Source organism: Tarenaya hassleriana, unplaced genomic scaffold, assembly GCF_000463585.1.
Source record: "Tarenaya hassleriana unplaced genomic scaffold, ASM46358v1 Cleome1, whole genome shotgun sequence".
Taxonomy (NCBI): Eukaryota; Viridiplantae; Streptophyta; class Magnoliopsida; order Brassicales; family Cleomaceae; genus Tarenaya; species Tarenaya hassleriana.
The window spans coordinates 8,798,656-8,823,403 of NW_010960187.1; the positions used below are offsets into that span (position 1 = coordinate 8,798,656).

Below are 24,748 nucleotides of genomic sequence, written 5' to 3' on the forward strand. Positions count from 1 at the left end.
TCATTGAACACGTGTTCAATGAGCTCTGGCTCGTTAGGCTCGTTTTTTAACGACCTGAAAAAATTACGGCTCAGATCGCTCGTTTTCTGGCGAGCCACGAGCCAGCTCGCGAGCCGGGCTCGTTTTGACACCCCTAGTTATATCTGGTTTGGTTGGTTGGTCTAAGATAAGCACTGTGGTAATAAGTGATGATTTTGTTTTTTGTTTTCTTTTCAAAATGTAATCCTCCCATTTACAATCGTGTAATTTTCAACCCTGGACTTGTTTCATCTATAGCGTGATTGATTTTGTTTACGTTTGAAATCCTTGTTTCGAGTGGCAGATTTTTTTGTTTGGGTGGTTTTTTGTTTTGAGAATTTCATGAGGTGTTTGGTCGAGACTCGAGCTGGACGCGGATCGAAATCGGAGTACCCGACTCAACCTGAGCCTCTGGGATTTCGGAATTCAGACTTCAGAGTACGTCACCGTTACAAACTCCGATTTTAATATACATATTTGTATATGTTATGTATTCAGGTTCATACCAATCTCTACATTATAAATAATATTATTCGTTGTATCACGTGGTCGATACATGAGAAATTAACAAATATGTACATTTATTGATTTTACAACAAACAAATACAGAGGAAAATTAAGAATAATTCATTACAAAAAATGGAGTATCAGTCTAAATCCAAATGGTTTAGAAATCGTTGAAGAATAGTAATGGGGTTTAGAACAGTTTCATTTACCCGTCAAAGTATAGTAATGGTTGACCCAAACCCCCGTCGTATGTGTCCATCTACGTGCGTGTGTAGTATATACCCTTTTGATAACCCTAAAAGCACACCTGCCAATGAGAGCGAAATTAAAATCTTACTCAAGTCTCAAAAGGAAATGGTAAAAAAACCTACATTTCTATTTTCTATGTGGGTACGGATGAACACGGGCATTCTGCCCGTGATTATTCGACCCCGAACATGAACCTCTCGAGTCACATGTTCGGTACCATCATACCCGTACCATTCGGATATCCGGATTGCTCCAAATGCTTGGAGATCCATAGACAACTCGGCCGGCGAAGGTGAGAGACCGAGGTGAGTGGCGAGGACGAGACAAGGTGTCAGAGGCAAGGAAGGCGAACCTAACACTAACCCTGTATGAATTCGGGTGTATTTCCCAACACTACCGTCGACACATCGCCTCCTTCTCGCCCTCCCTACTTGCTCCTCGCCGCAAACCTGACCTAACACCCTTGACGAGTCTAGCACGGATACCCATGGATACGAGTTCTTGCCGGTCGATACTCAAAACCGAAAGATCAGTTCTCGCCGTCGTCAGACCCGTATTCACCCCGTCAATAGACAAATATCCAAAAATCAGATACCCGACTCGCGTTTGGATCGAGTTCCTAAATTTTGGGGTTATTTGCCCATCCCTAATTGTCTAGTGAATTTTAAAATCATATTATATCCTAGAAGAGAACGTACCTCAGGCATTGTATATCCATATGATTACAGATAACGCATGTTCCTAACCACGGAGGCCCAGTTCTACCTCCAGTTCATCATCCTCTTCGAACAACTTCAAAAGCTGAGCATACTGCTCATCTCTTCTCTTCTTCTGCCACATCTTATACATGAAGAACGATAACAACACCACAGCTACAATTCCAATCAGTATGATGATCACCTTTGTCCCTGTTTTGCTGGATGAAGTACGGGATTCAGGCTTTGCTCCGGTGCTTGAACTCTTTGAGTCATCAGAAAGGCCTGAATATATCATTTTGGAATAACATGAAGCAACTGGGGATTTTAAAATGAAAAGGCCTGAATATATAATTTTGGAATAACATGAAGCAACTGGGGATTTTAAAATGAACTGATGAGACTTAAATAAAAATGTTTGGCATGAACCCACACTCACACGAGAACAATCTTATCAACAAAGAAATCGTATTGTCAATAATATTGTCACACCACGAAGCTAAATGATAACCTCAATGGGCTAGCATAATATTCAACCAGAACTGGTAGAGCTGTAGCCAATTGCCAACTAAACAAAGCCAACAACCCCAGACCTTGGCAACAGAGAGCCTGAATTGCAACAACAGTTGCAGAATTTGGAGATTAAGAAGCATTAGGCTTTAGCTTCTAAGAAAACGGCGGCCATTTTGCACTCGTTCCCGTGCAAAAACATAGAAATGACTAGCATGTTACTTCAAATGCCTGAAACTCATATCCTGATTATCCAAGATAGTCAGCATCATAGTCAACAAAGAGAAGTGGTCACTTTAACCAACAGGAAAAAAAAGGATTATCACTTCTTGCACATCACTACCATCAAGTACTGCTGAAAACATGGCTACCAATAGGATGAAGATGCTTACTGATGCTCTCAGCAAATCCCGCTCCCGAAAACAATAGATTTTTCAGACAACTTCGTCAAAGTAATGGATCGACCTTTTACAAGGCAGTGTTTAGCATTTACAATCAAGAAAATGAAGTCTGTTCGAATTCGACCCAACATAATGAAATAAACCTCATTGTACACTTTGGAAGCAAAGATTGAAAACGAGACTGCCAAATAATATATCAACAAAACCCTAATCTCAAGCCGATTTGTTATTTATCAAAATGTTAAAACATCAGTACTTCTTAGTCCTTGCTGCCACGATTGCTTTAACCTAGAAAGACAACTCTTCTCTCTAACTAAGCAACAGCGGATACATTCTTCAGACTGTGAACCATAGATCTTCATCTGCAAAGTGCAAACCTTCTTCTGATTGTAAAAGACCTAGCATGCGGCCATAGGACGAATGACAGTATCTCCAAAGAGCCAAATTCAGCTTAAAATTCGACCTAAGTCTCAAGGATTCAACAACTAAGCCCGTTCAAATCTACAAATAAGAACATCAAACCTGCGAAATCTACCGAAACAACAACAGAAATTCGAAAGTCAAAGCGGCCAAAAATCCAAACGAGATAGATCTGATGAAGACGAACCTAACACGAACAGCAGGAAAATCGAAGCGGAAAGCACCAGATGCCGCCATGAAAGACCACATACCAAGGTTCCTCCCATCTCTCTCTCTCTCTCCGGTGTCGCTTGCGCGCAGGGAGGATCGACCTTCTTCCGATTACTTAATTTTGGGCGGAAGGAATTATAAAGAAAAACACGAGTGTTTGGAGTCTGACCCCATCTCATTTCTTTATAAATGTTCTCTACAAAATTTTATACACACAATTGGTAGGGAAAAATATATTATTTGAATGAGTATATATATTAAACAAAAAAAAATAGAATTTTGGGAATCCGACCAAACATTTAAATATATCCCAAAGTCTCTTTTTGTACTTCTATTTTTTTTTAACCGTGATTGGTTACTTGTTGTAATTCTAATTTTTATATGGAAAACAAAAGAAAAGGTGCAAATAAAATACAAGGGAAATCGCATGTTAATATAAGAATTTATAAAAAAAACAGTCTAAAATAAATATGTAAAATTTAAATTTTCAAATAAATATATGAATTAACAAAATTACTATATTTTAAAAAATTTAAAATTCATGTATGTATCTAAATTGCTTTTGGATTAATATATGATTTTCTTAAAATTAAATAAGAAAGTCAACAAACAGGGGTAGTTTCGTCATTATAGCCTACCAAAGCGTCATCATCTAGGGGTAGGTGTCTTCGAAAAAAACAAATTATAATTTCTTGTCTTTTAGTTCTTCGCCTATTCTTCACCGTTTCAAAGCACGCACACACCCACACACACACATATATATATATATACGCACACACTCTTTTCCTGGCTTCTCTCTGTAAAGCGATAAGCGATGGCGAGAAGACCGGACGAAGAGTACGATTACTTGTTCAAAGTGGTTCTGATCGGTGATTCAGGTGTCGGAAAGTCCAATCTCCTCTCTCGATTCACCCGCAACGAGTTCTGTTTGGACTCCAAATCCACCATCGGTGTCGAGTTCGCAACTCGCACTCTCCAGGTACTCACCCTTATCTATACGGACTATCCCATCGTCGATTGATCTATCATTGTGTTTAGTTCTGTTATCGTCTCGATTTATTTCAAATCTTTTGGGATCCGGATGAACTGCTCTCTGTTTACGTGCTCCTGTTGTTTTCTGGTTTGATCCGGAAAAAATTCATAGAAAGCGCCGATCCGACGATGATCTGCGACAGTTGGCGTCTGCGCATAGGCATTTTCATGTATTCGAGTCTGATCCATGAATGTTTCTCGTTTTTCAAGAAAATTTATGTTTCTTCAGTTTTTTGGTTGTACATGTTTCCCAGTTACTTCATTTCTCGAAGGATTTATGTTGTCTCCTTGGGCATTCTCTAACAAGTAATAAGTCCATTCAGATTTTGTTTGGACTGAATGAGCCTCTTCAATCTCCTGGAATTCTGTCTTAACTTATCTCATACTTATAACGAGGTTGTCTTGCTGCAAAGTTTAGCTTGAGAGAATATCAGATCTGACATTGCTTTTTGAAACGGAATCAGGGTTGTTCTTCATATGCATTGCTGAAGTTTCCCTCTGATTTTGGTTTCAGTGTCTCCAATCGACGATTATCCTATTTGAAAATCAAATGAATTGACTTTAATATGTTAAATCCTAATCTAACTTGCGTTTAGTTTTGAAGTACGGCATTCTGTGATGGTGCATCTGTTGACTATTTCTCTCGTGTGATGCTAAACCCGGGTGGAACGCTTTTTTGTTATAAGGTCGAGGGAAGGACCGTGAAAGCTCAGATATGGGACACAGCAGGTCAAGAGCGATACAGAGCCATAACGAACGCTTATTACAGAGGCTCTCTTGGAGCTCTCGTGGTCTACGACGTCACAAAACCGAAAACCTTTGAGAATGTCAGCCGATGGCTCAAAGAACTCAGAAACCACTCGGGTTCGAACAGCGTGATCATGCTGATTGGGAACAAAACCGATCTGAAACATCTCAGGGCCGTAACCACGGAGGATGCTCAGAGGTATGCGGAGAAAGAAGGCTTGTCTTTGGTCGAGACATCGGCCCTCGAAGCAACAAACGTCGAGAAGGCTTTCCAGACGATTCTCTCGGAGATTTACAGGATCATGAGCAAGAAATCGATATCGTCGGATCAGACAGCTGCAGAAGCTGTCTCCAATGTCAAGGAAGGGCAAACCATCGATGTCTCTGCTTCTTCTGAAGCAAAACTCAAGAAGCCTTGTTGTTCATCGTCTTGAAAACATAGGTTAGGTTAGCTCTCTCCCTCTCTATAATACCAATCATCATATCAATCTTCGTTTTCATACAGTGTACTTTTCTCACATTGACAATGGGTATGATCCCTCGTTAAAAAGAGATTTTGTTTTTGCTCAAATCTGCGTGGGTTTTGAATATGTTAGTTATGTGTTCTTCGCGAGAAATAAAGAAAAAACAGCAACAAGAAAGGGGAAACGGCCCACGATTCTGCACAAGGTGGAGGAAGAGGAAGATATGTATGCAAACCCTGACCTTTCTTAGGTTCCTAAGTTCCGAATCCATCGTTCAACCCGAGATTTGGGTTCTCGAGATACTCGATGAGGACGAGAGGCTAAACTGCCAAAGGCGATGACACAGGTGACATCGAAAACGGGGTCAAGGTATCCAAAGAAGACGAGATGAGACGAGAGGATGGATAGAAGTACAACACCCGAGTTACAAAGGAGGGCTGAGTCAAGGCATTAGAGGGATAGAGGCGACACGAAATGTCGGAATGATCAAACCCCTAACCCTAGACGAGCCGATGACAATACCTGACGGATTCTAACCGTCCAACACACCCGGACCTGAACTCAAAGATCGGGTTTTCTCAATCTCTAGACACGAACTCATCTCGTCGATGGATGAGTACCCGGTTTTTTGGATACTCGACTTGTAACTCGAATCGGTACCACGCTCTGGGAGACAGCAAGAGCAAGACAGGCGAGACAATGGAAACACTTGACGCTGACTGAGAAAACAAACAGCTCGTATGAAGAGGAAATGAACTCATCTTTTTTTTTTTTTTTTTTTTTTTTTTTCAAACACAACTATGCTTTATGAAATTGACAAAGCAAAAAACCCAAACGTACGGACATAGAGAATTTTTGCACATGCATTCGTACCATACAATGTCGAGAGTTTTGTCCTAACGAAAACACCAACAAACAAAAAGAAAGAAACCCTTCTAAATCCCTTAGGTTTAGGAGACAGAAGCAGGTTTTCACACAAGCTTACGTACAGAAAAAAAAAACACAAGTACGGAGAAGTTTTACGGGGGGCTTTCAACGACTAACTGCAGCAGCCGCTGTTCTGCCCGATAGGCTGTCCTTTCATTTCGACAGTTCCCGACCCCGCCTTGTTAGCGCTCGGCTGGCTCCCCATCCTGCATCGGAGCAAATAGTATCAGAGCCGTTCTTTTCCCCGAGTAATTTTATTCGTGAAGTGAAAACGAGGTTCGGCATTCATTGATCCAGGAACTGAGATTCAATATAATCAGACAGATTGAAAAACGGAAAAGAATGCATCTATAATGTTTTCTTATAAAGAATATAGAAATCTTATCGACGAAAGATAAAGATTAGCGAAGATACTTCTTCTTGATCTCCCCGGCAATGGTCAAGAAAGCCTGCTCTACGTTGATAGAATCTTTGGCACTCGTCTCGAGAAAAGGAATTCCGAGCTCATCTGCAAGGGCCTGCAGTTCGAGATTCAATCAAATTGTAATCAAATAATGTTACGCCTGTAGCGGAAGTTACGGAAAACGATGATGAGCCAACTCGGTACATTGTAAAGTTTGTGGTTATAATTTGTCGGATGAGAAATGAAACCACGAATGGCGAAACAAGATCAATGCAAGGAAATTTCTGGTTACCTTTCCAGTTTCGGTGGAAACAACTTTACTTTCAACAAGATCGGTTTTGTTACCGATTAGAAGTTTGCAGACACTTTCGTTAGCGTATCTATCGATCTCATTCAACCATTGCTTCACGTTGTTGAAGCTCTCCATCTCAGTACAATCATACACAATCTGCCATTGAGAAAAATCATTTCTAGGGTTCTTCACATAATATCAGAATACCGGCGACATGGCCAATATGGTGCATATATGTCACATTCTCAAAGATATTGATCAAACAATGATTCAGAATAGACAAAACACTACTCCCCATAACCAGAAATATGACGAGGAAGGGATTCTTACGATGATCCCGTGAGCTCCTCTGTAATAACTGCTGGTGATGGTCCTGAACCGCTCCTGCCCGGCAGTATCCCACTGAAGACAGCATCAGAGCAAAGAATTTTTTTTAAGAAATTAAGTCCAACAAATCGGTAAAACTTCAATCGTGCTAGAGTTTTCTCTCGTGCGAGTGAACATGGAACGAGTATAAACAGTACAACAATGACATATAACCCAGAAGCAGACACAATGAGAGAGACATCGATGAACGAATGTCGGTATATTTTCAGAAACCATTTGAAACTAGTATCGTAGTATTTCGAAGAAAAAGGAGAATTTCTCACGATTTGCAGCTTTATAGTCTTCCCGTCGAGCTCGATGGTCCTAATTTTCTGCCAACAGATGATGATATCACACTGAGTAATTTTCAATTCCACTTAAACCATCAACTACATATGAACAGACATTGTCTCCCTATTCCAAAAACTTTCCCATCTATATATGCTACTTTGATGTATACATGCACGCACGCACGCACACACACGTATATGTATATATACGTCTGTATGTATGTATGTATGTATGTATGACAGTGTAGATGCTTACAAAGTCGACACCTATGGTGCTTATGTAGCTGTCGATATAAGCATCATCCTGCAATCACGAAAAGGGAGATGAGATAATCAAGTCGCGATCATGCATCACAGTTCATGAAAAAAGACAATAATTTAAACAAAATAGGAAATTTCTAACAGAACAAGAACTATGGTAAAAGGGGGAAGGTTCCGACAACAGAATCAAATAAGCCAAAATTAGAGGAAATAGGGTCAGACTCACTGCAAATCTCAGAAGCAGGCACGATTTTCCGACAGAAGAGTCTCCGATTAGCAAAAGCTTGAACAGATAATCGCTGAACAAAGAAAAACCCAAAGACGGGAAACAAACGCAATGATATGATTCAACACAGTAACGGAGATTACAAGGAGAGACAATGTGGAAGAAGACGAGGAGACACAATGATGCAAAGGAAACTTACTAGTCGTTGCTCATGATTTCTCAGGTGCGATTCTTTTGACGGAAAATGGGAAATTTTCCCGGAAAAACTTTCCCTTTTATCCCTCAACGAGGAGCTTGAGTTGTCGTGTGAAACTCAATCGAATGCCATGAACCCCACAACTTGAAATGGAATTTCTTTTTCTTTTTATAATTTCTTAATCTTCACTCTTTCAATTGTAAAAAAAACAAAAAATCTAATTATCTTTATATCTTAGTTTTTGTCCTGTCTCAACTCTCCTCGCACGTGATCGACACGTGCCATAGTTTTGGGCCTCTAATAACATATAATATGTGGGCTTGGCCCAAAATTGGCAATTGGGAATAAGGTTTGGTCTTAAAAATTTTGTTTGTAAATGATTCTATATCCATATTTCGGTTTTCTTATAAAAACGAATCGAACTAAACCTAACAACATATAATATATTTGAAATTGAATTAATTGGGTATGATTTTTTTAAAACTTAATTAAAAAATTAAATGAAAACGTATAATTATTTTTTAAAAAAAAGTTAGATATAAATTGAATCATAGAAGACAGGTTATAGTTGAAAAGAGAAGTCTTGAAAATGTTTCAGTTACAACTCAGAGATATATGCATAAAGGCAAAAGGGTCAGCAACTTGCTGGATGTTTGGTGTCATATATGAGTTGTTAAGACAGTTTGCAATTCCTTTTCATTCATATTTGTTTGATTTTGTGATCTAAATATCAATTGTTGAGGTTAAGAATTTTGATCAAATATAAGTGCATGTTATTTATATTAAAAGATAATCTGAAAAATAAAGATGGAAATATCTCAAATAAAGATAAGTTAGTACAAGTTGTAAAAAAAAAAAATAATACGTTCTGTACTATATTTTTTAAAATTAATATCTGAAATATAATACTTTTATACATGTGATATATATTAATTTTTTCTTTAGAATTTTATATTGGAATAATAGTTTTTAAAGAAATAGAATTTTTACTTCTTTTTTTTCTGGAATATTTATCTTTTTCGCAATTTTTTTTTTGCCGAAAACAATGTCTTAAAAAATAGAAACAAGATTGTGATAACATTATTAATAGACTTTTTTTTTTCTTTTTTACGTTCACAAAAGAATATTAATAGACATTTTTCCAAAGCTAGAGACTTTTTTTTCTTTCATTTATTTTTCCCACACATTTATTTTTGGTTACCTTTTATCTTTTAAAAAAACACGATACAGAACCTATCCATAGATATTTCGATTTTTAATTCAGTTATATTTATTTAATTTTAGAAAAAATTTCAAATAAATATATCAATTTACTAATTTTTTACTGATAAATATAAATTTTTATATTCCAAAAAAAGATATTTTTTTCCAAATTATTACATGAATACAAATATCGTTAACTCTATAACGTTTTTGGGTGAACGGTATTGATGTGACGCATCGGATTTTTCACATCAACGCCACATGTTAAAACTTTTCTATATCATTAAAAATTAAAACAAAATTAAAAATAACATCAATAAAAATAAAAATAAAAATAAAAATTTAAAACTAAAACTAAAAAAATTTATAATTTAAAAAGTTTTAACATGTGGTACAGATGTAAAAAATCTGGTGAATCTTATTAGCACCGTTCATACAAAATGTTATAGAATTAACGGTATTAGTGTTCATGTAATAATTTAGAAGTAAAATACCAATTGGTATATTTTTTTGGAAGATAAAAAATTTATATATTTATCGGTAGTAAATTGATTTATTTATTTAAATTTGTTTTTAATTTTATTAATTTTAAAAAGTTATATACATTCAAATTCTCATTTAATAAAAAAAACCCGAACCCGAATCCATCGGTCGAGCACAGCTGGATACAGCCTGTCACCAACCAAGTCTTACTACTCTCCTCTCTCTCTCCCATCCCCTGTTTTGGCCTTCGTCTCCCTCTGTCCTCTCTCTCTCTCTCTCTCTCTCTCTCTCTCTCTCTCTCCTTGATTTAGGGTTTGCGGATCTCCTTCTCCATCGCTCAGATCCTCCGTCTCTGCTCCTCGGATCGGGATTCTTCTCCTCGTAAGTTCTCCATCAATCTTGTTTTCGCCGTCTGATTCTGCATTTTCTGATTTTTTTCGGCTCCGGTTTGGATAAATTCTGCATTCGCTTTCGCATTTGATGCTATTTTCATTCTCTTTTTGTCTCTATTGGATCTGGAATTGATAGATTGTTCTATGGTTTATGCATTTAGTCGTGTGGGTATGTTCTTATGGTTTTTGTGGTGGAAGAGGACGGATGGGGAAAAGAGGAGTCTAGTGATTTCTTCTGCTAATGGTGGTTAGGATATTATTGAAAGAAAAAGAGTTTATTGCCAGTAGAAGATTATGATCGTTGTTGACTTTGTTTTGGATTTTGCTGTGGTGATTCTTTTTTGCTGGAAAATTTTAAATTGAAGTATTGGTCGAGAGACAATAAACGTTTTTGTCTCACTTTTTGAGGAGATTGATGAAATGGGAGCACGCATTGCATGACAAAAGATAGTTTTGGAACCTGTTTTTGCTTCTTATTGACGAAGTGGTCTCGATGTATATGATTGGTTTCTGGTTGGAAACCCCTTGATTTATTTTAAATCCATTGTCTGACTCTGAGGATTATGGGACGCTTGTGTTTATTCTCACTGACGGTTTCATGTGTTATTAAAACGGTGTTGTTATCAGAAACATGCCCGTTGTTGGATTGTCCTCTTACCATAAATTTCAATGTCTCTGCATATCCATCTTAGACATTTTAGAAAGTTGCTGACTTTGGGTCATCTTTGCAGTTTATGTAGGCGGTTCGCAGATTGAATGTTAGAGTCAGATCACTAAAGTCCTCTTATGTGATCTAGACTACATATTTGTATCTACTTCAACTTCTTAAATCTGCTGCCTTTGCTGAGGGTTGGCTGAGTGGTCCTCGTCCTGTCCATATGGTTCACAGTTGAAGGTGTGTCTTCTCCTTATTCATCGGTGGTTACTGACCTCTCTGATTAGCCTGGATAGGAGGAATATCAACTGCTACAGATCTTGCTGTATCCGTGCTGGCAGAGAGCATGCGTGCATCCTGTGTTTCGGGTGATGCCCCTGATAAAATTAGCTTCCGATGCATTCGGCGTGGTGACAATATGCCTAGTCGCTCTTCTCATACTTCTGGGTTTCCTTTGCATCGCTTATTCCTTCTATTTCCAATCACATGTCCATAAGCGAGACTATGCTCAGCTTGGTTATTTCAGTGGTCCTTGGATTATCCGAATCACATTCATCTTGTTTGCAATCTGGTGGGCCCTTGGTGAGGTTTTCCGACTAAGTTTGTTGAGACGCAACGGACGACCCTTGTACTCGCTGGATCTGCAATGGCAAGAAAACACCTGCAAATGGTACATTGTCTCTAATCTAGGGTTTGCCGAGCCGTGCATGTTTCTCACCCTCGTGTTTCTCCTACGTGCACCATTGAAGATGGAAACTTCAACCTTGAGCGGAAAATGGAATGCAAAGACAGCTGGGTATGTCATTCTTTATTGCCTCCCAGTATTTGCACTTCAACTCCTGGTTAGTATATCTGGGTCACACATGCACAGAGGTAGCAGTGGTTCTTTGAGGAAGCTGCCACACTATTTCACAAGAACCTATTCCCGAGTTATTACAGACGAAGGCAGGATAACTCTTTGCACATATCCTCTCCTGAGTACTGTCCTTCTCGGCATCTTTGCCACCGTCCTAACGGCTTACTTGTTCTGGCTTGGAAGGCAGATACTGAAACTGGTCATCAATAAGCGTCTACAGAAAAGGGTATACACATTAATATTCTCGGTCTCGAGTTTCTTCCCGTTGAGGATTGTTTTACTCGGCCTTTCAGTTCTAAGGAAACCTGGGGACATCTTATCGGAAGCCCTAGCGTTTGTGGCTTTCCTCGCTCTCCTATCCTTTGCCTCGGTATCCATTTTGTTGCTCGTTTATTTCCCGGTTTTAGACTCCATGGCCCTGCGGGGTTTCCGGGACTTGGAGGAGCCGAGGACGGGCCACGATGATCGGAGCGGGGCCCTCTTGCTCAGCCCAGGAAGTCTGAACGCCGAGGAGCCGAGGTACTTGGAACTCGGGCAGTTTCTTGAGACCGAGAGATGAATCATATCTCTTGTCTTTGTTCTTTTGTGATCCCCAAATGTACAGATTCCCTGTAAAAACGGAAGGCAGGCTGTTTAGACACAACACTAATGTTCTTTGCTTTGATTGCAGCATCTCATCATAATTGTCTGCTTTTTAATTGATCTTTTTTGTTTACTCTGATCAATTTTGATTTTGGAAATGTTTAATCAGCTTCTCTCTTCTTAATTACATGCATATATATATATGTATATATATATATTCACATATATTTACGAGTGGAAGCCTTCAGGGTGAGGATTCGATTTTGATAACCTTGTGATACAAACATATTCCTAATACATGTATGTATACACGCACATATATGATTCTGAAGTCTCCAAAACGAGGATTCATGTTGATATCCTAATGGCATTCTCGCAAATAATGCAATATCTAGGGACATATCTGTCTTTTGCAAAACCACGTGGTACTCTCGTGATTAGAACAGGGAGAAATGCACTCGTGTCTGTTTCTGAATATATAAATTGAAGATTCAGTCATAGGCAAAGTTGCTACAATAACACATGAAGATAAACTCAAACGAATAGGAAACATAAACTGCAAAAATCTGAAGAGAAGAAGGGCTTTGGCAAGTAGAGTGGATCAGTTAGTATCCACCCTTGAGATCGTTCACGACATCGTACGGGATAGGAGTGACAGTCTCCAAGGTTGCGCCTTCGACCATGAAACCTGGTTTCGGCCCTTTGGGCTGTCTCTTGGTGCTGATCACCTCGCCTTTGGCCTTGGCCTCCGCTTTCAGCTCATCATTCTTCTTCTTCCTCAGCTTGAACTCCTCGGCACACCTTGACTGCTGCACATGCTCGATTCGGACGTGGATCCTCTTCCTGATTATCCTGTTACCCACCTGAGAAAAAACCCAGTACATATGTTGTCTGAGAGTTAGGATAGGTCCCAATCTATGTTACAACAGCCTAATATCCGGTTCAGAGACTGAAGACATTGCCTGAAGGACCATTTTTATGCAGACAGAGGTAGTATAATCCGAGACGAATGTGTAATAAAAAAAATAGATGGGCGAATGCAGTGTCAGCCGGGGATACACATCACCATATGTGATCTGAGTTAGGTTCCATAATGTTACAACAACCTAATAACCGATATAGAGAAAAAGGCATTGCCACAAAGATCATTTATGTAGTGAGAGGTAGTATAATCCGAGGCAGATGTGTAATCAGTAATAGATGGTCGAATTCGGTATAAAGCAGTGTCTACTGCGGATACAAATAGCAACATCATATGCAATGACGGGTGCTTTAGAATGTTAAGAACCGAATAAAGACGGTACATAAATTACACAAAGCAGTAGGTCAGGTACGAGGAAATCTACATGGATGTTTATAACTTACAAAATGAAAAGAGATGGTTGTATAATGAAGGAGCAAACACATGGATGAACAAGACTATACAAACAGATCATGTAATGTCAATTCACCATTGTGAAACAAGGATCAAGATGAGACATTTCAGAGAGCAAATACACCAAGAACACACAACCATCACAAAACAAGAATCTGGAAAGAATGCTCTCTCACTTTCTTAGCTCAAAAGTTATGAACTTTATTGCGTCAAAGAACCAAATTTAACACTTGCACTCACAAATCATTCCCTATAATTCGATACGTAACGTACAACAACGATTTTATTACCTTAAAATCGATTATAGAATTGCATAATTGGAGCTAAAATCAATGCCCATTTCGAAGTTTAACGGATATAGCTCAAACCTAACTCAGAAAGCTACGAGTCCAAAGCTTGCAAGGTTTAGCAACAATCTCCAGAAGAAATTCAAAACCCATCCTAGAAAATGATCACCGATGCAACACTAGCGGAAACGCAAACATAGAGAGATGAGGTTCGAACCTGTTTGTTGACTTCGACGCCGACGGCGCGCTTGGTGACGTTCCAGATGCGACCGGTGCGTCCATGGTAGAACTTGTGAGGCATGCCCTTGTGAACGGCACCATTGACCTTTACATCGACATAGTCTCCGACCTTGAAGGTCCTGAGGTACGTTGTCAGTGGGATGTAACCCTTCTTCCTGAAACCCCTCGCGAACAGATCCCTGGTTCGTGCTCTCACTCCATGACCCGCCGGCATTTTTCTACCTCACAAGAACACACTCTCCCTCTGGACGTATCGGCGGCTAATACCCAAGTATCGCCGAAGAGATCCTCCATTATATATATGCAGTGGAACTTGATTTAGGGTTTTTTTTTTTCTGTTCGGCCCATCCGATCACCTAATTGGGCTTGTTAGTGAATTGCTAAAACATCCCTATATTATCAAAGTATTAGATTTCTTGCCCCAGATTTCCATTTTTGGTATCAGTTTTTTTTTTTCCATTTTATAACAATTATACTTTCCTTCAGATTATATTCAATTCCTAGTTTAAGATATATAAAAAATTACTTTTATTTTTTATTTTCTGAATTCGAGTTTTTTTTTTCAATTTCTTCATTCGAATTCGATTAATTTGATTCAAATCCAAATGTCCACCACTAATAAAAATATATGATCGTAAAGGAATCTCTATGAAACTTTGAAAAGGGCGAAGCTCGAGAGAAAAAGAGTTCTATTTATGGAATACAAATCATAAACAGAGAAGCTAAAACTAAATCCGTGACAACAAAATTTTACAGCGTCCAAAATGAGAGCAAGATGCAGAGGAGGAAAGGGTTACACTACTCTCTTCAACAAGGGGAACAATACAATGGCCGTGGCCATGGGTTTTGATCTTAGATAAGCTTCTTCTTTTGGAAGTAATGCTTTAGGTATACTATCTGTAAACCCGAGGCGGCGATGCAGATTCCCAACGACATTATGCTTAACCACGCTACCCGAGAGTTCGTTTTCTCACTCACAATCCTCATCTCGGCTTCTCTGTATGCATATATCGATTTCAACAGAGTGGAATTAGAGAACGAGAATCCGGTAAGAGGGGGAATGCAGCGAGCTCTTAGGGCACAACTATGGAGAGTTTACCTTGTCTTAAGGTAGAGTAAGTTTTCATGGATGGCCTCGACTGCACCTTCGAGTTTCCTGAGCTCCAGCTCGACGCCCTGTGTTAAGGAGCAAGTGGGATGTCATAAAAGGGCAAGCTTTAGGGATTTTTTTCGACATTCCAATGAAAATTTATGACCAAATATTATAAAAAGTGTTTTTTTTTTTCTCTAAACTTTAAGAGGTGGGAATTTCAACATATGCTCTTATAATGCTGTTAAATACTTTGAAGCTAATATAAACTAAAAGTTTCTACACATAATGTAGTTTCAGTCGCGAGAAAAGAAAAAAAAACCCTTGAATTTATTTCCTCTGAGATGCGTTTTAAGAAAGCGGTAAACTTTACACAGGAATTTACCTCGATCTTCTCTTTTTTAGCGATGGAGTCCCAATCCTTGGCACTTATCCCGGTTTTCCAGTCAAGGTTGATGCTAATATCTTTGTTTCCATGACTATGCCCTTCAGCCCAAAAGCATGCCAAGTAGTTCCCAGATTCTTGGGTTGTAAATGCAAATTGACCATGTGTTACGTTTTCCTGGTGATACAGATTGCTTCCATATGGGGATGTCACCTGCAAGAACTCGGAAAAGAAAGATAAGAGTTTGTTAAAGTTTTGTCGGAAAATTGAGAGAGAAAGAGGAGAAAGCAACAGAAAACACCTTCACTGCAGTCATACAGACATGTAATTATGTGAACTCGATCGATTGCACTTTCTACTACAATCCACCAAACCATGAGAAACCCTAAAACATCATCCAGGGCTAATGTCTAACTAATACTTGCTCATTACAGTCAAATATATCTCAGGGAATTTTGATGCAAACATTCTACTAGGAGGCTATCTACACACTACAGACAGCTTGCGTCATTCACAGACCAAACACGACTTCCCTTTGAATGCCAGTTTTCCATTCAGTCGATTCAGTTTCGATTACAAGACAAAACCTCTGCATCAAGCTAAAATTGTTCATCCGCAAGCTATCGACAATGTTCTAAAAGAAAAACAGAGAAATCAAGAAAATTTGCCCCCAGACATTTGAGAGTTCCCACCCACTAAGATACGAATGTTTAAAACGCCAAACTTGAGCAGAGACCATTCGCATAATGCTCGCTTAACATACCCATCGTCCCTATTCGAATTTCTCTTCGATGAATCCATCAAAATCTTGTTCTGCTTCAGTTTTTGTTGTGCAGATAAGATTTCCAAAGACTTGAAATGTCAGAAGAGATTATTTCCTAATCGATACGCAGTTAAGAGAGCATTGATGATTGATTGGCATTGAACGAACTGCGCAGAGGCAGCTATTCAAGAATCACATCATAATCAAGAATCCAAGCAAACATATACACGTATATATATTCAAACGCTGATATGTAATGGCAATCGAAGAACATCATGGGAACAATTCGATAAAACATTTGTAGCCATAAAAAGGAAACCCGTGAAAAAGGAGAGCCAATTCGGACATCAAACCATGCATTTTCTAACAAATTCATTCAAATATCACGGTGAAAATGTCATACAAAACGAAGAAGTATCTGGTAAAGGTTCCGGATCGAGACCGTAGTTCAGATTCAAACCGCAGATCGTCGACTAAGAAAACACCGAGAAATTACCTTGACGGAGAGAGTGGGTAAGACGGAATGATCTTCGGAGATTACGAGGTAGTCGGCCAAGACAACAACGTTGCTCTGAATTTCCTCAGAGACACACTTGGTTCCCGTCGCCGGCACGTTCAACCAAATCGCCTCGCCGCCCGGAATAATCCCCGGCGACAGAAACAACAGAAGCGCTGACAGAACGAGCGCCGTCGGAAAACCACGCTGCATCTGAGAAGTCATCATCATCTTCTTCGATCAGTCTCTGACCGGATAGTGTCTTCGATCCTCAAACTTTCCGATAATATCGTCGACCATGGACCGTGGACCGTGGTACTGTTTGCCGTCCTTAAAAACTGTGTCGTTTTCTAATTAATTTCTATTTTCTTTTTTGCTGTTTAAATTTTTTGTCATCCCATCTTTCTTCTTGAAGCCCAATAGTGTGGATTGGGCTTCTTGATGGGCCCAAAGCATGTCCAAAGGTATTCGAGATTGAGATTGTGAAAAAAAATATATTTTCTTTTTTTAGATATATACAAAATTCATAAATTGCATAAAAGAAACATTTTTCATAAAGATTGAATAAGCATATCATTCTGTCACATTCGTAGGGTCTGAATTCGGATTTTTTTCTGCAAGTTTTGGGGTTACTGTACTGGTTCTGTATTCTGTGCATTGAAAAGCTTAAGTTCTATGTCAACAATGGTGGTTTTGGTTTACTTTCTCTCTTACCTGAGAATATAAAGCTTATTCCTTTCGACGTTCTCTCTCCTCTTTTCCCGTTTCGCCGAAATGGGTCACCACTTGTAGACATTGCACCCGAATCGAATCACACTTTATGAATCAAAGAGGCGGAGAGTAAGCGTAAGCTCACCCGTAAGCTCTACGAGCTTCCCTTCAATTTTCCTCTCCCTCGCCCCCCAAATCTTCGATTCCTATGTTTCCAAAACCCTAAATCCGTTCGCTTTCTGAAAAAACCCTTCGTCATTCGTCGAATGGTCGCGGAGAAATTCGTGGGTCCGTCGTGAAAAAGTGCCAGAGAGAGAGAGAGAGGATGTGGTCGATGAATCTGCTGAGGCGTGGGGCCATGGCCGCCAGGAGTAGGGTTTCACAGAGGAACAAATTTGGTGGGTTCAGGAGCCTCACCGCCGTCGAACCACCGGCGGCTGAGACGGTGGAGGCGGCGAAGGCGACGGAGACGGCGAAGGAGGAGAAGGAGTTAACGGCGGAGGAGGCGAAGAAGCTGATGAGACTGGTGAATGTGGAAGATCTGAAGAAGAAGCTTTCGGCCATGGCGGATAAAGAAGTGATTCCTTACGAAGCCCTGTTAGAGGAGTCTCAGAGAATAGGAATCTCCAGATCTCTGGACGAAGCTCAAACCTTTGCTCGTGCCCTCGACGCCGCCGGAGTTCTTCTCATTTTCCGGGGAAAAGTCTATCTTCATCCCGACAGGGTCTGGTCCTCTCTCTCTCTCCATCTGGGGGTTGTCTCCATATCTGCACAATCATCCTCTGTTTCTGTTCTTAACTCTAATGTCTCAGACTGTTTAAGCAGGTGGTGGATTTGGTCCGAAGGGCAATACCCATTGCTCCAACTCCCGAGGATGATCCAATGAGGGAAGAATTCGACAAGCTGAAGATCATCAAGGAAGAAATCGATGTTCTTGCTCATAAACAGGTCAGGAAGATTCTATGGTGTGGTCTCGCAGCTTCTGTTGTCCAAATCGGATTCTTCTTTCGACTAACGTTTTGGGAATTCTCATGGGATGTGATGGAACCCATTGCGTTTTTCACCACTTCCACTGGCATAATCGTGGGTCATGGCTATTTTCTCGTGACTTCAAGAGATCCTTCATATCAGGATTTCTTGAAGAGGCTGGTTATCTCCAGGCAGAGGAAATTGTTCAAGGAGTATAAGTTTGATGTTGAGAGGTACAAGGAATTGGAGAAGAAGTGTAAAACCTCGTCTTGTCATACTTCTTAGGGCTGGGCGTGGGTACCTGAGACCCGCGGGTTTCCGGTCGTGCGGGTATTTGCTAAGTACCCGAATATGAATAAAACGAGGATTATATCTTTGATATTTTAATGTATTTACAATAATACCTAAATATATTTTCAACTAAAATTATCAATATATCCCTAAAGTCAATAAAGTCAACAGTTTTTGACGGATTCGTATATACTTGGATCGGGATATTCGGACTTCATACTATTTTTCTAAAATCCTTGAGGACGAAGTCGAATACGGATACCTCAAAATATCCTGTGCCCACCTCTGATTGCTTCTGCCTCTTTTAGAAACCATGTAGGGTTGGAGCTTGATCTGGAGGAATCCTTGCACAAAGGCTGATCCTTTGATGCTGGAAAGATCCAAAGAATCTGAGAGAAGAGTCTTGCAGGATTTTGTGAAATGGGTTTGGAGAATGGCTTGGAAAAAGATTGGTGCATCTCTCTGGTAACCCTTGTTAGGTTTTCCACTTAATGGTCCAATCCAAGTATGGAAGAGACTTTCAAAGCGACTCATTCTGGTCTCTTGGCTTTGGTTGTTCATGTATCTAACCAAGATATTTATAACCCAATCAAAAGTTTGAAAATATCCGTTTAGGATGTCCAGTTGGTTTCATTAAATTGCTTTAAATCTTATATAAGATTCTCTCCTGACAAATCCAGATCACCCTCTACTTGTTCTTCTCTTCCATTTTTTTTTTCTCAGAGTTTTATAATTTATGATCGAACCGATGGATAGATCGACGAATCAGAAGGAGTGTTTAATCTATCTCTGTCACTTTAATGTATAAAATCTTTCAAAATGGCAAAAGAAAAAAAAAAGGTGAAAGATTTTTTTTTTTTTTTGGAATCTCATAAAGGTTCCAACTTTTTCGGTATTTACAGTCCGTGCCATCATCATCTGCTGCTTCGTTCAGTCCACCGTTTTCTTCTGAGAAATGTTTCCGGCGAGGCCGACCTTCTCCTTGCTTTTCGTGTAAACCTCGCTCTCTCTCTTCAATTATTATATATACACATACTAACATATGTATATATAATCGGGAATTTGCCCATGATTCGAAACGTGGGCATACGTAGAGTAGTACAGTGGTCCCTTCACTGTCTTGGGTAGGGAGCTCAAAAGAGCAGAGTGCACAGTTCACAGAAACGGTGACGGAGAATTTGGTTGTGGCCTTCTCTGAGAGAGACTGCTCAAAGGATCAGATCTTGGTTTCATCTTTGCTCAAAAGGGTCATCATCGATTCTTCCGAAAGGTGAGTGCTTTCTCCTCTGATCTTGTCCTTTTCAGTTCTCCAACTCTTGTCTTTACTAGATGAGTTCTGGGTCTGTCGCTTGTCTGATGGATGATGAACCCTAGCAGTGTTCATGTGATCAGTGTGGATATACCTCTTTCTGAATCAGGGTTTTGAACTCAAAGTGTATTTGGATCTTTGTTCTTCTTCAGGTTGAAAAATGTCAGCCTCAAGGCCGAGTCAGGCTTCTGGTAACTCCAGGCGCTCCAGGAACAGCGCCAGGATCATTGCACAGACCACTGTAGATGCCAAGCTCCATGCCGATTTCGAGGAATCGGGAGATTTTTTCGATTACTCGAGCTCAGTTCGTGTAACTGGTCCTGCCGCCATGGAGGAAGATCAACCATTGAAATCTGACAAGGTGACTACAGCTTACCTTCATCACATACAGAAGGGTAAGCTGATTCAGCCCTTTGGTTGCTTGCTCGCCTTGGACGAGAAGACCTTCAAGGTCATAGCTTACAGCGAGAATGCCCCAGAGATGTTGACCATGGTCAGCCACGCAGTTCCCAGTGTTGGGGAACACCCTGTTCTTGGCATAGGGACAGACATAAGGACTCTTTTCACTGTTCCCAGTGCCTCTGCCTTGCACAAGGCCCTTGGATTTGGAGATGTTTCTCTCTTGAATCCCATTCTTGTTCACTGCAAAACTTCTGCAAAGCCCTTTTACGCAATTGTCCACAGAGTGACAGGGAGTATCATCGTTGATTTCGAACCGGTCAAGCCCTCGGAAGTTCCCATGACAGCAGCCGGTGCTCTGCAGTCTTACAAGCTTGCAGCCAAAGCAATAACCAGACTGCAGTCATTGTCGAGCGGGAGCATGGACAGGCTTTGCGACACGATGGTCCAGGAGGTTTTCGAGCTCACGGGCTACGACAGGGTGATGGCCTATAAATTCCACGAAGATGATCATGGCGAGGTTATCTCCGAGGTTACGAAATCCGGGCTGGAACCATATCTGGGTTTACATTATCCAGCCACCGATATCCCTCAAGCTGCCCGGTTCTTGTTCATGAAGAACAAAGTCAGAATGATAGTTGATTGCCAGGCAAAACACGTAAAGGTGCTTCAAGACGAGAAGCTGCCATTTGATCTTACCCTTTGTGGCTCAACCCTTAGGGCACCCCATAGCTGCCATCTCCAGTATATGGACAACATGAGTTCTATCGCCTCTCTTGTTATGGCCGTGATTGTGAACGAGGAAGAAGGAGATGGCAGCCATGACTCTGCACCTGCACAGAAGAAAAAGAGACTATGGGGTTTGGTGGTTTGCCATAACACAAACCCGAGGTTCGTTCCATTTCCTCTTAGGTATGCCTGTGAGTTTCTTGCCCAAGTGTTTGCCATTCATGTCAACAAGGAGCTTGAGCTGGAGAATCAGATCATGGAGAAGAACATTTTACGAACTCAAACACTATTATGCGATATGCTGATGCGTGATGCACCGTTAGGCATCGTGTCGCAGAGTCCAAACATAATGGACCTCGTGAAATGCGACGGAGCAGCCCTTCTGTACAAGAACAAGATCTGGAAACTGGGAGTAACGCCAACTGAGTTCCAGATTCATGGGATAGCTTCATGGCTGTCTGATTACCACATGGATTCCACTGGTTTGAGCACAGACAGCTTGCACGATGCCGGCTTTCCGGGGGCTCTAGCCCTCGGAGACTCAGTGTGTGGAATGGCGGCTGTGAGGATAACTTCAAAAGACGTTATTTTCTGGTTCAGATCTCATACCGCAGGGGAAATAAGATGGGGAGGCGCAAGGCATGAACCGGGCGAGAAGGATGATGCCCGGAGAATGCACCCAAGGTCATCTTTCAAGGCTTTCCTTGAGGTGGTCAAGACGAGGAGTACGCCATGGAAGGATTATGAAATGGATGCCATCCATTCCTTGCAGCTCATTCTGAGGAATGCTTTCAGTGACGTTGAGACAACTGATGCCAACACAAATAAGGGGATGATCCACTCAAAGCTAAGTGATCTGAAGCTGGATGGTGTCCAAGAACTGGAAGCTGTGACGAGCGAGATGGTGCGGTTGATCGAGACAGCCACTGTCCCGATCTTGGCCGTTGATTCTGATGGGTCAGTGAATGGCTGGAACTCCAAAATAGCGGAGCTAACCGGTCTTCCAGTCGATGAAGCCATCGGACAGCATCTACTGGCACTCGTTGAGGATTCTTCGGTTGAAAGAGTGAAAAGGATGTTGGAGATGGCGTTGGAGGGTAAGTACCAGTACATCATGCTTTAGGGATATTGCTGCCACATTCTTCGCTGTTCTAGTTCCAAAAATTTGGGTCTAGGGATAGACGCAGGCCGGGTATCCAAATTTTTTAGGGTATCCTATCTCGTCCTAAGTCTTGCGGTATTATGTAGGCATTATCTCAGTTTCGATCTTGCGAAACTTGAGTACCCGCAATCTAGATACCGGGAGACCAAGACCGAGACTCGCAATACCCGAACTCATAAAAATTTACTAAATTTCGTTGACTTATGTTGACTTTAGAGGTATATAATTACTTAGAACATAAGTGGTATTTTAGTTGTTTTCTAAAAGATACGATACCAACGAGATAATCTGTAAAAAAATAATAGAATTCGAACCTGAACTCATCTCACGGATACCTGAGTACTCGTGAGACAAGATACCCGAAAATCCACCGGTCTCGGGTAAAAAAGTCCAGTCCTGATTGGGTCCAGATGCAAGTGAAGAAACCTGCTCTATACTAAATGGGAAAGACCCTCTTTCTCTCTAGCTATGTTGACTTAAGATTATGAGCATGTATCATGAACAACTTCTCTTGTACTTATGCAGGAACTGAGGAGCAGAATGTGCAGTTCGAGATCAAGACACACGGGTCGAGGCTCGATAACGGGCCGATACGTTTAGTTGTCAACGCATGTGCAAGCAAAGATCTCCAAGAAAACGTGGTCGGAGTGTGTTTCGTGGCACAAGATCTCACCGCTCAGAAGCATGTGATGGACAAGTTCACTCGGATTGAAGGCGACTACAAGGCCATCATCCAAAATCCAAACCCGTTGATCCCTCCCATATTTGGTACTGACGAGTTCGGGTGGTGCACAGAATGGAATCCAGCAATGGCGAACTTAACCGGGTGGAAACGAGAGGAAGTCATCGATAAGATGCTGTTAGGAGAAGTCTTTGGAACACAGATGGCCTGTTGTCGTCTTAAGAACCAAGAATCCTTTGTGAACCTCGGGATTGTCCTGAATAACACCATGACCAGTCAGGACTCCGAGAAAGTGGCATTTGCTTTCTTCACGAGGAGCGGAAAGTATATAGAGTGTTTGCTGTGTGTGAGCAAGAAACTGGACCGGGAAGGTGTAGTGACCGGTGTCTTCTGTTTCCTGCAACTCGCAAGCCACGAGCTTCAGCAAGCCCTTCATGTCCAGCGTCTGTCTAAGCAAACTGCCTCGAAGACACTGAAAGCAATAGCTTATATGAAAAGGCAAATCAAGAATCCTCTGTCCGGGATTATATTTTCAAGGAAGATGATGGAGGGCACTGAACTAGGTCCAGAGCAGAGACAGATTTTGCAGACTAGTGCACAGTGCCAGCTGCAACTTAGCAAGATCCTCGATGATTCAGATCCCGACAGTATCATTGAAGGGTAAGCAGGAAAAACCCGAGATCTTCCTAGGCTCGTCAGGGTTTCTATTATCTGATTTCTCCTCTTGCAGGTACTTGGATCTGGAAATGACGGAATTCAGCCTGAATGATGTTTTGACTGCTTCCACAAGCCAGATAATGATGAAGAGCAACGGGAAAAGTGTCCGAGTAACGAACGAGACGACAGAAGAAGTAATGAACGATACCTTGTACGGAGACGGCATCAGGCTTCAACAAGTCTTGGCCAATTTCATGATCATGTCTGTTAGTTTTACACCACCTGGAGGGCAGCTCGCTGTTACAGCCAGCCTCAGGAAAGACCAACTGGGTCAATCTGTACATCTCGCTTATCTGGAGATCAGGTTTAATAAACTACAAACATGAAGTTTGAATCGAAATTTGAAAAAGACAAGTCTATGATGATGTGATTGAGAAAAAAATGTGTTTTTTTTTTCCGAACAGGATTACACATTCAGGATCTGGAATACCGGAACTGTTGCTGAATGAGATGTTTGGGAGCGATGAAGATGTGTCGGAGGAAGGGATGAGTCTTCTGATAAGCCGAAAGCTGGTGAAACTGATGAACGGAGACGTGCATTACTTGAAACAGGCCGGGAAGTGTACTTTCATTATCACAGCTGAACTCGCGGCTAAGAACAAATAAAATCTCTATGGCTAATCAACTTCGCATTTCCCCCCTGTTGTAACTTTTTCACATGTTTTTGTTTCCTCTCATTCAAAACTTCAATAACAAAAGAAGGTCCTCTTTTCTGATCCTTTCCCCCTCCCTTTACTGTTTCATTTCCATGATGATTA

At 40.8% G+C, this 24,748-nt stretch overlaps 9 protein-coding genes across 12 annotated transcripts in view; 5 read left to right on the forward strand and 4 right to left on the reverse strand.

Moving 5' to 3' along the window:
• LOC104820324 (KH domain-containing protein At1g09660/At1g09670) overlaps window positions 1–562 on the forward strand; it is a 7,125-nt gene extending 6,563 nt beyond the window's left edge. The window contains exon 9 of the transcript XR_772918.1: window positions 323–562. The gene's annotated coding sequence lies outside the window, so the exon portion shown is untranslated. The remainder of the gene's footprint in view (window positions 1–322) is intronic.
• A 20-nt stretch (window positions 563–582) lies between these two features.
• LOC104820335 lies at window positions 583–3,183 on the reverse strand. The gene is made up of 3 exons (XM_010550737.2): window positions 2,988–3,183; window positions 1,473–1,754; window positions 583–832 (listed from the first exon to the last, which is right to left on the reverse strand). Exons 1-2 carry the CDS (start codon window positions 3,064–3,066, stop codon window positions 1,516–1,518), a joined length of 318 nt encoding a protein of 105 aa, XP_010549039.1. The 5' UTR covers window positions 3,067–3,183; the 3' UTR covers window positions 583–832; window positions 1,473–1,515.
• Window positions 3,184–3,765: 582 nt separating this feature from the next.
• LOC104820342 (ras-related protein RABA2a-like) lies at window positions 3,766–5,341 on the forward strand. The gene is made up of 2 exons (XM_010550749.2): window positions 3,766–3,989; window positions 4,729–5,341. The coding sequence occupies exons 1-2, from the start codon at window positions 3,825–3,827 to the stop codon at window positions 5,221–5,223; spliced, it is 660 nt and encodes a 219-aa protein (XP_010549051.1). The 5' UTR covers window positions 3,766–3,824; the 3' UTR covers window positions 5,224–5,341.
• A 736-nt stretch (window positions 5,342–6,077) lies between these two features.
• On the reverse strand, window positions 6,078–8,364 carry LOC104820347 (ras-related protein RABD1). Its single transcript, XM_010550762.1, has 8 exons — window positions 8,218–8,364; window positions 8,019–8,091; window positions 7,788–7,835; window positions 7,526–7,573; window positions 7,206–7,277; window positions 6,876–7,031; window positions 6,595–6,698; window positions 6,078–6,386 (listed from the first exon to the last, which is right to left on the reverse strand). Exons 1-8 carry the CDS (start codon window positions 8,229–8,231, stop codon window positions 6,293–6,295), a joined length of 609 nt encoding a protein of 202 aa, XP_010549064.1. The 5' UTR covers window positions 8,232–8,364; the 3' UTR covers window positions 6,078–6,292.
• A 1,766-nt stretch (window positions 8,365–10,130) lies between these two features.
• Window positions 10,131–12,553, forward strand: LOC104820362. Its single transcript, XM_010550782.2, has 2 exons — window positions 10,131–10,281; window positions 11,024–12,553. Exon 2 carries the CDS (start codon window positions 11,319–11,321, stop codon window positions 12,360–12,362), a length of 1,044 nt encoding a protein of 347 aa, XP_010549084.1. The 5' UTR covers window positions 10,131–10,281; window positions 11,024–11,318; the 3' UTR covers window positions 12,363–12,553.
• Window positions 12,554–12,830: 277 nt separating this feature from the next.
• Window positions 12,831–14,554, reverse strand: LOC104820368 (60S ribosomal protein L21-1-like). The gene is made up of 2 exons (XM_010550793.2): window positions 14,265–14,554; window positions 12,831–13,248 (listed from the first exon to the last, which is right to left on the reverse strand). The coding sequence occupies exons 1-2, from the start codon at window positions 14,499–14,501 to the stop codon at window positions 12,991–12,993; spliced, it is 495 nt and encodes a 164-aa protein (XP_010549095.1). The 5' UTR covers window positions 14,502–14,554; the 3' UTR covers window positions 12,831–12,990.
• Window positions 14,555–14,948: 394 nt separating this feature from the next.
• On the reverse strand, window positions 14,949–17,347 carry LOC104820379 (transmembrane emp24 domain-containing protein p24delta3-like). Its single transcript, XM_010550804.2, has 4 exons — window positions 17,022–17,347; window positions 15,763–15,975; window positions 15,387–15,463; window positions 14,949–15,284 (listed from the first exon to the last, which is right to left on the reverse strand). The coding sequence occupies exons 1-4, from the start codon at window positions 17,250–17,252 to the stop codon at window positions 15,140–15,142; spliced, it is 666 nt and encodes a 221-aa protein (XP_010549106.1). The 5' UTR covers window positions 17,253–17,347; the 3' UTR covers window positions 14,949–15,139.
• A 244-nt stretch (window positions 17,348–17,591) lies between these two features.
• On the forward strand, window positions 17,592–19,155 carry LOC104820412 (calcium uniporter protein 6, mitochondrial-like). Its single transcript, XM_010550853.1, has 2 exons — window positions 17,592–18,456; window positions 18,558–19,155. The coding sequence occupies exons 1-2, from the start codon at window positions 18,058–18,060 to the stop codon at window positions 18,984–18,986; spliced, it is 828 nt and encodes a 275-aa protein (XP_010549155.1). The 5' UTR covers window positions 17,592–18,057; the 3' UTR covers window positions 18,987–19,155.
• Window positions 18,365–24,708, forward strand: LOC104820387 (phytochrome A-like). Of its 4 annotated transcripts, none has more exons than XM_010550832.1 (8): window positions 18,365–18,456; window positions 18,545–18,680; window positions 19,301–19,985; window positions 20,087–20,262; window positions 20,454–22,526; window positions 23,117–23,933; window positions 24,004–24,294; window positions 24,395–24,708. In XM_010550832.1, exons 5-8 carry the CDS (start codon window positions 20,462–20,464, stop codon window positions 24,594–24,596), a joined length of 3,375 nt encoding a protein of 1,124 aa, XP_010549134.1. In that variant the 5' UTR covers window positions 18,365–18,456; window positions 18,545–18,680; window positions 19,301–19,985; window positions 20,087–20,262; window positions 20,454–20,461; the 3' UTR covers window positions 24,597–24,708. The 4 variants fall into 4 exon arrangements, with proteins under 4 accessions (XP_010549134.1, XP_010549143.1, XP_010549127.1 ...); XM_010550841.1 differs by having other exon boundaries at window positions 20,092–20,262; XM_010550825.1 differs by having other exon boundaries at window positions 19,301–19,457; window positions 19,895–20,262.
• Window positions 24,709–24,748: the final 40 nt, after the last annotated feature.

Bases quoted from the DNA above. Each gene is read 5' to 3' on its own strand.
- LOC104820379 (XM_010550804.2), bottom strand. From the start codon at position 17,252: ATGATGATGACTTCTCAGATGCAGCGTGGTTTTCCGACGGCGCTCGTT. The intron at 15,464-15,762 runs GTAAATTCCTGT...TCCTTAACACAG, and splicing joins CTAAAAAAGAGAAGATCGAG to GGCGTCGAGCTGGAGCTCAG. The intron at 15,285-15,386 runs GTAAACTCTCCA...ATATGCATACAG, and splicing joins TTACTCTACCTTAAGACAAG to AGAAGCCGAGATGAGGATTG.
- LOC104820387 (XM_010550817.1), top strand. From the start codon at position 20,462: ATGTCAGCCTCAAGGCCGAGTCAGGCTTCTGGTAACTCCAGGCGCTCC. The intron at 23,934-24,003 runs GTAAGCAGGAAA...CTCCTCTTGCAG, and splicing joins CCCGACAGTATCATTGAAGG to GTACTTGGATCTGGAAATGA. The intron at 24,295-24,394 runs GTTTAATAAACT...TTTTCCGAACAG, and splicing joins CTCGCTTATCTGGAGATCAG to GATTACACATTCAGGATCTG.
- LOC104820368 (XM_010550793.2), bottom strand. From the start codon at position 14,501: ATGCCGGCGGGTCATGGAGTGAGAGCACGAACCAGGGATCTGTTCGCG. The intron at 13,249-14,264 runs GTTCGAACCTCA...GTTTTTTCTCAG, and splicing joins GCGTCGAAGTCAACAAACAG to GTGGGTAACAGGATAATCAG.
- LOC104820412 (XM_010550853.1), top strand. From the start codon at position 18,058: ATGTGGTCGATGAATCTGCTGAGGCGTGGGGCCATGGCCGCCAGGAGT. The intron at 18,457-18,557 runs GTCTGGTCCTCT...CTGTTTAAGCAG, and splicing joins TCTATCTTCATCCCGACAGG to GTGGTGGATTTGGTCCGAAG.
- LOC104820347 (XM_010550762.1), bottom strand. The intron at 7,032-7,205 runs GTAAGAATCCCT...TCTCAATGGCAG, and splicing joins GAGGAGCTCACGGGATCATC to ATTGTGTATGATTGTACTGA. The intron at 6,387-6,594 runs GTATCTTCGCTA...GCTCCGATGCAG, and splicing joins GCCGGGGAGATCAAGAAGAA to GATGGGGAGCCAGCCGAGCG.
- LOC104820342 (XM_010550749.2), top strand. From the start codon at position 3,825: ATGGCGAGAAGACCGGACGAAGAGTACGATTACTTGTTCAAAGTGGTT. The intron at 3,990-4,728 runs GTACTCACCCTT...TTTTGTTATAAG, and splicing joins TCGCAACTCGCACTCTCCAG to GTCGAGGGAAGGACCGTGAA.
- LOC104820362 (XM_010550782.2), top strand. From the start codon at position 11,319: ATGCCCCTGATAAAATTAGCTTCCGATGCATTCGGCGTGGTGACAATA.
- LOC104820335 (XM_010550737.2), bottom strand. From the start codon at position 3,066: ATGGGAGGAACCTTGGTATGTGGTCTTTCATGGCGGCATCTGGTGCTT. The intron at 1,755-2,987 runs GTTCGTCTTCAT...TGATATATTCAG, and splicing joins TTTCCTGCTGTTCGTGTTAG to GCCTTTCTGATGACTCAAAG.